Source organism: Macrobrachium nipponense, chromosome 7, assembly GCF_015104395.2.
Source record: "Macrobrachium nipponense isolate FS-2020 chromosome 7, ASM1510439v2, whole genome shotgun sequence".
NCBI lineage: Eukaryota > Metazoa > Arthropoda > Malacostraca > Decapoda > Palaemonidae > Macrobrachium > Macrobrachium nipponense.
Genome location: NC_061109.1, coordinates 57,902,124 through 57,912,123, shown reverse-complemented (window position 1 = coordinate 57,912,123; position 10,000 = coordinate 57,902,124). Strand labels below are relative to the sequence as shown.

At 36.8% G+C, this 10,000-nt stretch overlaps 1 protein-coding gene across 1 annotated transcript in view; it reads left to right on the top strand.

The window, feature by feature from the left end:
- LOC135217444 (protein O-mannosyl-transferase TMTC2-like) overlaps positions 1-10,000 on the top strand; it is a 214,711-nt gene that overhangs the window by 161,943 nt on the left and 42,768 nt on the right. The window contains 1 exon segment of the mRNA XM_064253314.1: positions 1,001-1,707. Coding sequence (XP_064109384.1) covers positions 1,001-1,707 — 707 coding nt within the window.

The following is a 10,000-nucleotide window of genomic DNA, read 5'->3' as shown; positions in this document are numbered from 1 at the left end:
TGCAACTGTTAACGACCGCTGATTGATTGAGGGTTTAAAATGTGGGTAGTGGCTGGAACAGGGTTTGATCAGTCTGGATGAGGGTATGATGCCTCCCAGGAAAACTAATCGACGAAACTCCGATCATGTTGGTCTGAGTCCGGGACGATAATATAACGGATATCGCTGATGTGGTTCGTTTCTTCTGGTGGCTTTGCGGCGCCTGTCAACCGGCTCCTTTCCTTGTCGGAAGTTGATGTCCGAAGAATGAAACCTGACAAACAAACAATTATTAACATATTTGATATCTTAAATATGATTATCATTTTCGGTTCGAAAATTATTAGCATTATTTTTGAGTTCCTATTTCATTCTTTATATATTTGCTATCGTTTTGTTTTGTGCTGTCAACATTTCCCCTTCTGCTTCTGTGGTGAGAGTGAATTGCTTTTTCTCTTAAGTGAAGCTGCTTTCTTTCAAATACACGTATATATATATATATATATATAATATATATATATATATATATATATATATATATATATATATATATATATATATTTATATATATGTATATATATTATGTGTGTGTATAATATATATATATATATATATATATATATATATATATATATATATATATATATATATATACATATATATATATATATATATATATATATATATATATATATATATATATATATATATATATATATATATATATATATATATATATATATATATATAAAGTATGTATATATTTTCATAAAGATTGAAATGATACTTATGTATCAGTAATGTCTTCCTCTGATACCTTTTTCTTTGTACATGTGGCCTTGAGAAGACTAGGGAATAATATTGAAGTGAATATTTTTGTAGGTTTTAAGTAATGTTTGTTTCCACTCATTCAGAAACATGACATTTTATGAAGTAAATAAAATTTTAAAAATGCTTTTTATTGTATGCGCCATATTGTGTCTTCAAATACTGATGACGTTCTTCTGTTTCTCCCCTCCAGCGTCGTCACCGAGGTGTAGTGGAGGGCCTGAGCGCCCTGGGAGCGTCCTTAGTCGTCTTACTCGCGTGCCGTTTGGTCATAATGGGCTCGCAGCCCCCGGAGTTCGCTCCCGCCGACAACCCGGCGGCGGACTGCGATTCGCCCGCCGTGAGGGCGCTCACGTTCTTCTTCCTGCCGGCGTTTAACGCCTGGCTCCTGCTGTGCCCGAACACCCTCTCCTTCGACTGGTCGATGGAGGCCATTCCTTTAGTGACCTCCCTGGGCGACCCGAGAAACCTGGCCTCCGCCGCCCTCTACGCAGTCATAGGCCTCCTGGGGCTGACGGCGCTCCTCTCCCTGCGGAGGAGGCGCCTCGTGGACGAATCCGGCAACGGGGAGACGTCCACGACGGGGGACGTCACCGTGATGGGCCTGGCTATCCTCATCCTGCCCTTCCTGCCGGCGACGAACCTCTTCTTTTACGTCGGCTTCGTGGTGGCCGAGCGCATCCTCTACATCCCGTCGATGGGCGCTTGCCTCCTGGTGGCGTGGGGGGCGCATGTGCTGTACGCGCGGGCGCGCACGCTGCGCGCCAGGCGCTGCATCCAGGTGGCTCTCGTCATCCTGTTCGTCTTGTTCGCCGCGAGGACCTGGAGGAGAAACCGCGACTGGGAGACGGAGGAGAACCTCTACCGCTCAGGCATTGCCATCAATCCGCCAAAGGGTAAGTGCTGGCTGGCAGGCCCTCGCAGTTTTCGGGAATCTGCAGCGGAGATGTTGCTTGCAATTGCAGTCACTTTTCCAGCCTCATGACTTGCAATGACATCATCATCTCTACAGGTCTATCACATTTGCCTTTACGGCATAACAGCTGTCGTAAATTTCCGTCGGAAATTTAAATAAATGATGAGGAATAATAGTTCTCTATAAAGTAGTTGCTACTGCTATTTTACCAAAAGAAAATAATTTTTCATTCATTAAAATTATTATCAGGCTAAAAAATAATTTGCAATAGCAAGCAAGCACAAAGTTATCACATTTTAATGATCATCAGAAAACTTGAAATAATGAGAATAGCAACCACAGTAATATATATTATTATAACTTTTTTAAATACTAAATTGTGAGCTGAAATGAGAAAGCAAACGAAACATTAATAAATCGAGTTAAGAAACAAGATAGCAATATTTATTTTGTATTCACGACTGAGACTATTATTGTAATTATTCCGTAATTCGTATATTACTTACAGTATGGTAGGGGGAAGGGTGTTTCCGATATGCGTACTAGTGGGCTGTGGGATATGGGACGAACCGTTCTTTTAGGTAAGCATGCGTGTGATGAGTTATTATTGTTATTATTATTCAGAAGCTAAACCTTATTTCTGTGTAACAGACTCACAGGGGCCACCAACTTGAAATTCAAGCTTCCAAAGAATATGGTGTTCTTTTGAAAGATGTAAAAGAGGGTAAAAGGAAATACAGACAGAAGAGAAGAGAGCCGTTATCAGAAAATGAAAAATAAAACAAAAAATTATTAATAAATGGATGAAATGTAAGTACATTATAAAATACAATGAGAATTGCTTTAGGGTAGTAATGCATTGCATTCTCGTTTGAACTTTTGAGGCTTCAATTGCACAACATGCTCAGGGAGGCTGTTCAACAGTCCAACGATGCGAGAATAAAGGACCTCAGGAACAGAGAAGTTCGACAGCATTGCACATGCACTGCATATTGGTGCTGCTGTTCAGCAGATCTGGTCGCTCTCGACAGGAAAAGAGGATCATGGATTGAGTGTGAAAGATCTCTGTTAAAATGCAATCTTTGAAAATGAACAAACAAGAGACCATCCGTCGATGGTGCAAGTCATAACTGCTTTTGGTAGGAAATAGAATCCTGCCACAACGAATCACTCTGTCTTAAGAGGTCAAGCTTTGGGATTGGCAGACATCCACACCGAAGAACAGTGTTCTGGGAAAGGAAGGACAAATGTCCGAAAACATTTTGTATTGATTTTATCACTGTTAAAGATATACAAGGCATTTGCTGACACACTTTCATTACGTTTCTCAAAAGTAAGACGTAAGTCAAACGTTTACGCAAAAAAGTATAGTTAAGGCTTCAGACTCATTATCACAGTCCTATCCACCTGAAGGGGAGTATGAGGTGGAAAGTCGTAAGGGCAGGTTCATTTCTCATAAGTGGAGACTACCACACCCACAAGAGTGTCACATCGGCATGTTAAAAAATCTTGTTTTCCAGGCCAACAACTATATCACTTGTATGCACTAAAATTAATTACGAACCAAGAAAACTACCCTGTGGAACTCCAGACACAATATACAGCTACTCGCTGCTGTTTACCTGTAAAAAAATCTTGAAATAATCCTAAAGCGTATCCACCCAATCCAATATTCTGAAGTTTAGATGTAAGTGCCTTGTGATTTAATAAATCGAAACCAGCTCTAAAATCTATCTGAACTACTCTGCACTCAAAGCGCTTATCAAGGTCCTCTTGCAAATGGCATGTCAAATCTAAATGAGCATCGCAGGTACCTAACTGCATATTGACCATCAGCAAACAATCCTTTGGATTTCGCATACTTGTAAAGTGGTTTAAAAATAAGCTTTTCTGCAAGTCTGGATAGCGCAGGGAAAATAGAAATTGGCCTGTAGTTAGTGCAGTCTGCAGATAAGCCACTCTTTGGAACGTGCAATATTACTAAGCTTGCGCCCATCCGCAAGATACTACATCGATATAATATATATATATATATATATATATATATATATATATATATATATATATATATATTATATATATATATATATGAATAACTTGATCACAAAGTATATAAAACGTGATGCTATGTATAAATAAAGGTTTTAGCCACGAAGGAAAAATGAAAAGCGAGATTGCCAAGCACTTTCGGGTCTAGACTAGACCGGAAGTGTTTGGCTATCTCGCTTTCATTAATTCCTTTGTGGCAAAAACCTTTATATATATATATATATATATATATATATATATATATATATATATATATATATATATATATATATATATATAATATAGAATCCACTAATGTTGGGAGACAACACACTATGAATGTTGTTCAAAAGCAAAGGAAAGAAACCATCAGGATCTTCTACATCTCAGCTATCAAGATTATCAAGAATTTTATGAAATGCATATTTTGTTAGTAAGAATAGGTCCAGGAGGACAAGTATTAGAGAGAGAGACTACCTCAGCTGACTGCTTAGTTTCTAAAGCTCGATGAAACAAACAGTTCAGCCTTTTTCTTAGGCCCAGTGACCAATCTAACATCATTGGTTAGTGGTGGAATGGAAGACGAGCCTGCCAAAGATAGATGATGCCAATTTGGTCCATGGGTGAGGTAAGTTCTATTCGCAGCACGGTGAAACTCAACAAAAATTGGTGTAATTTTCATGTGAATGATTTCGTCTTCATGTACAGAATTTGGCTTTGTCACAGTAAACTCGTCTTCATGTATCACCAAACCATGGCTGGTCATTTGCCCTGAATTTGATGACCTTTCTAAGGAACATACTAAAATAGCTCTCGGTGTAATAATTAAATTCGTCTAATGTAGCCTTTGAAATATTAAATGCTTGACAAATTACAATAATGCCACCACAATTGCTCTAGATTTCAGCCAGACGGTTTTTCCAATGGTGGCATTAGGAATATATTAATTGACAGATATTCCCATCTCAATGGCACAAGGTCGCAAATGCCTTTATACTCGCAGACCCTGAGTTTGACGGTAGCTGGAACATCTGTGGATATGAGTTTTGATTCATTACCAGAAATATATATAATATACATATATATATATATATATATATATATATATATATATATATATATATATATATAATATATATATATATATATATATATATATATATATATATATATATATTTAACAGTAATTTACGTAATTTCTCCTTTTGTTTTATTTTCTCTTTTATTTCAGCGGAAATTTGCCTAGCAAGGAAATAGAATAGTAGATTAGCCTTCTTCCATATAATAATAATAATACAACACATCTTGTATATCCTCCTAAATTTTTAGTAAATATTGTCGCTGCGAATGCCTAGTTAGAAAAACATTCTGTTAATTTATTGATTTAACCTTTTCCGGATTTATTTTTATTTTTGTTTATAGATCAGTAAGATCTCAATTGATAAGTTATCTACTTTTATTACTTTTAGGGGTTTTCCATTTTATTTATTTCCAGAGCTTTATTAAGTTCTTAATATGTTGGCCAAGTTTTTATTATAAGCCTTGTTCTTTCATTCTGCCTGTGTTTTCCAGTTTCATCAATGTTGGGTGGTTTCCACATCGTACTATTCCAAATCGCCAATGATCCATAAGTTTCTTTTGCGTATGTGAATGCGACGACCATTTTTGCTCTTTTTGAAATGTTCTGTTTTGTTAACTATATATTTTTTCAGTTTGGAGACAAATAAAATTCTGTTTCCTCCAGGAGGATTTCCATTTTCTTTAAATGGACGTATATTGCAATATTCGCATACTTCGTTCACCAACCCAAATTTGCAATGTTATACATCCGAGAGCGAATCCGTTCAAGACCTTAAGGACTAATATCCACGATTATTATTTGAAACTACTTACTTTATTGTTATATCAAAAGCTGTAGAGCTTCTCAAATTATCATTATTTTCAATATATATATATATATATATATATATATATATATATATATATATATATATATATGTGTGTGTGTGTGTGTGTGTGTGTGTGTGTGTGTGTGTGTGTGTGTGTGCGTTTGTTTGTTTGTTTGTTTGTATGTTTTTTTTTTGTCTGTCACACTCAGTTGACGAACTTGACGACATTCGAAGTATATTCTTTCGAATCAAGGTCACCTGTGCAATTTCCTTGGACACTGTCACCATTTTCGCTGGCTCGGGAAGTAAGCCTTCAAACTACTTTGTTGTTCTTCTTTTTGTTCTTTTTTGTTCTTGTTGGGTTGGGAGGTAGGAAAGGTCTATGAGAGAACCTAAAAACTTCTGAAAAAGATGGTCCGTGTTGAGTTACAGATACAGGAATTTTAGGATAGGATGTGTATGATTTATTTATTAGAATGAATAATAAAAAATAAATATTGTGGGTATTAAACAGTACAGAGAAATTATTTCTAATAAAATATAAAGTATTTATTTTAATTTTCGTTGGTGAAACATTGCTCTTTTTGACCGTAGATTTTAGCACATTTTAATTTACGTGGAAATTTGGGAATATAAAGTTTACAACTTATGCCTGAGGGGAAAAATCTTGCACGCATACCGAGTAAGCTGGAGGTGGGATCACCCCTTGTTCTACTTAGGTTTCATCTCGATGTGGCCTTATCAGAGGGAGTGATATCGTCGACGTTTGGGCTGTAGAGTGTGATCCCTGCTGATAAACCCATATTTCAACTACACATTAAGGGTTTAATACACATTTGTTCATTTCATCTAAACACCTGCATGTTGTGTTAATGGGAAACTTTTATAAAAAAAGAAATTGAATTTGTAATATTAGCGTTTATTGAACAAGACAAATTGAGGAATTTATATATATATTATATATATATATATATATATATATATATATATATATTTCTTATTCAAAGAACTGAATGTTATTTTATCGGGAAGGTTCTAATATTAAAGACGGTATATACAGACTCAGCACTAATGGTAAGATTGCTGACGATAAGCTTGTGAAATGCATAATGGAAATATTGTTGACGTTGAACGCTCGGGAGATAAGGTGATAAGTAGAATATCAAAACTGAATTCAAAAGGTCAGTTGTGGGTAACTTGTTGCATTTCTACAAGGGTCCAAATAACGTGGTTAAAATGCCTCTGCGTTCTTTAAACATTTTAAATGTCTTCTTATCAATCGTTAATCGAACGTGAATGCCCCTTTGCAGAATTCACGTCTTTACAGCCATCGTGCATTTTTGCTGATATTTAATGCAAGATTTCATGGCTTTGTATATTGAGGTATTCTGGCGTTCATTTTCAAGTAACAACTTTCAATACACAGGTCAGGGGAAATTGGTAAAACAAAGGAAGTATGATGGAAAAAAGGAATAGCAAGGTTAGTCCTGATAATGACATGGTTTTAGAAGAACGCAAGGATGTTGTACAATTAGAACCTTAAATGTTCAAGCGAAGATTCACTGCACTGCCCTAAGACGATTCGTCTTGTAGCTTGCTCGTTTGTATGTAAAATTTCTAATTTTATATTTATTTATTATTTATTTATTTATGCTTTTTTTAGTTTTCCAATAACATGTTTCCTCTTTCTGTTTTCCTATTATCTTCTGTAACTTCCTTCAAATGAACACCATATTCTTTGGAAGCTTAAATTTCAAGTCAGTGGTCCCTGCAGGTTTGTTCCACATTGAAAAGGGTTTCATCTTCTGAAATGATACTAACGTATAACGAAATAGCTCAGAGAAGCAGAAACTTTTGCCATACATCTCAAGGTATCTGTATGCGCCGAAAACCATCCAAATTCAGCCTCAACAAGGATCCTAGTCCCCTGTAACAACGACTTCTTCATCCATCCTGCGCGTCGGAATTCCTTCACCCACAAGAGTCGTTTCCGCGAGAGCTGGGCGATTTTTTTTTCCCGCCTCTCGTCACCTGTGATTACGAAAGCGCTTCTGTTTTACTCTTCACCCTTCCTTACGCGAGCGAGCGAGCGAGCGAATGTATATCATCCCTTTCGCACTGTTTCACATTGCATCGGTCGTATTCTCAAGCAGCAGATCCCTGGAATGGTTTACGGTCCAATAGACTTTCATATCCTTAAAGACTCGACGTATGATTTTCGTCAGTGTAAAAAGAAAAAAAAAAAAAAGACGGACCAAACCAAGCGATTACTTTTCCTTTGATGTTGGTTTCCATTATGCGAAAATTATGATATTGCTCCCCATTAGGAGCAAAGCCTTCAGAAGTTACTGTTGTCTTCTTTTTTTTTTCTTTCTTTCTTTTGGCAGCTGCTGATAAGGCAGCTTCCCCCACAGAATATTCCATTATACGTAATTACGGTTTATATGTCGACACTGATTAGCCATAGCGGCTGTATTAGACCGGCCCCTCCCTCTCGCCTCCTACCCACAACTCAAGCGGAACTAACCCCCCACCCTCATCCCAACCCCGCTAGTCTTTTCAGTGGTCCATACAAAATTTGCAATTTGAAAAGAAGGAAAGTGAATTTATTTTTTACTTTTTGCTTTTATACTTAAATTTTTCGTTTTATATCTTCGTCAAATGATGAATTAACGACAAAATATGTTTCTGTCTTTATTATTCTACTTTTCCACCGTTTCTTCAAATTTTGAAATAAAGGAAGTTTTTTTAAGGCTTGAATTTTTTGCCTCTATAACTTGGTCTATTGATCTTGGACCTCTAGCGTTCAGAATCCAATCGTTTATTCCTTCTGCCAGAAGATTAAAAGAGAGAGAAATAAAAAAAAAATTAATTTCATTCACAGAATTAGACGTTCTAGAGTCAGGTTTTCTTTTTAACGTTTTTATTAGCACTAGTTTTTTTTATTCTTCTCCTTCTTCTTCTCTTTTTTTGTGTAGCTTAATTAGGCATGGAATATTTTCGAATTCACAGTACATATTACGCTTTTTGCATGTCCCATGCCAAATTAGGACGGCCGTAAGAAAAAGAATACCAAGTTGCTAGCTAATTTAGTCTCTCTTTCTCTCATTTCCTCCGTTATTTATTATTGATTTATATCTTGCTTGGTTATTGCTTTTTCCTTATCAATATATATATATATATATATATATATATATATATATATAAATATATATATATATATATATATATATATATATATATATATATATATATATATATATATATATATATATATATATATATATATATATATATATATATATATATATATATATATATATTCTTTTCTCAATTTGTTAATCAAAATACTACAGGTCAATTAATAATGAAATTATTCTCTTCTGAACCGAAGTTCTCAATCGCTGTTTGTTTACCTGTCTGTATGCAATCATATCCCCCAAAACAGAACATAAACCATCCTTTGAAGCCTCGAAATAAAACGTAAATTTCCTGGAATAAAAACCTAAGAGTTTTAGCCCATGCCGGCACTAGGCCAGTCCTGCCTCGAAACAAGGGAAGGAAGATGATTTCCTTTTGCAGCTACTCATCTGCAGATTTTGTAGGGCCTATGCCAGCACACGCTCTCGCTCCTTGGGCTACTGAAACGCGGCAGCGGCGAAGACGACATTGCCAACCAAGTCATGTGAAGGTCGGCCGTTAATACCATCAATTCTTTCTTTACCTGGTGCTCAAACGGCCCCGTAGACACCAATACCACCACCACTTCCTCCTCCACTCCCACCCACATCCCCACCACCTCTCCCATCATCTTCCCTTCCCCAACCCCCTCACCCCCCACAGCACTCCCCTTCTTCTCTTCCCCCCCCCCTTCCTCTGATTCCTTTTTCTTGCAGAAGCTTTCAGAATCTGAGAGCCGTTGTTCGTCTTCAGGGGTCGCAGCAGCCGAATATGGAGATTGACAGCAATTATCTCTCTCTCTCTCTCTCTCTCTCTCTCTCTCTATCTCCTCTCTCTCTGTCCTCTCTCTCTCTCCTTCTTCACATCCTTTCACTCCTTTTTTTTTTCATCTTTTTTGGTCTCTTCCGCGTCTTTCCTCTAAGGTAATAGAGCTGTCACTAATTCGCTGCCTTTTATGTTGGCGCGACCCCGACAAATACGTCTCTCTCTCTCTCTCTCTCTCTCTCTCTCTCTCTCTCTCTCTACTTCGTCTCTTGTTCTATCTTTCTTTCTGATAACCCGTTGCTGCTGCTGCTGCTGCTAATACCGCATCTTCTTCTTCTTCTTCTTGATGCACGTTCGTCTTTTCTCTCCGCTGTCACTACTTCGTCTCTTGTTCCTTCGCTCCCTTCCTTTCTGC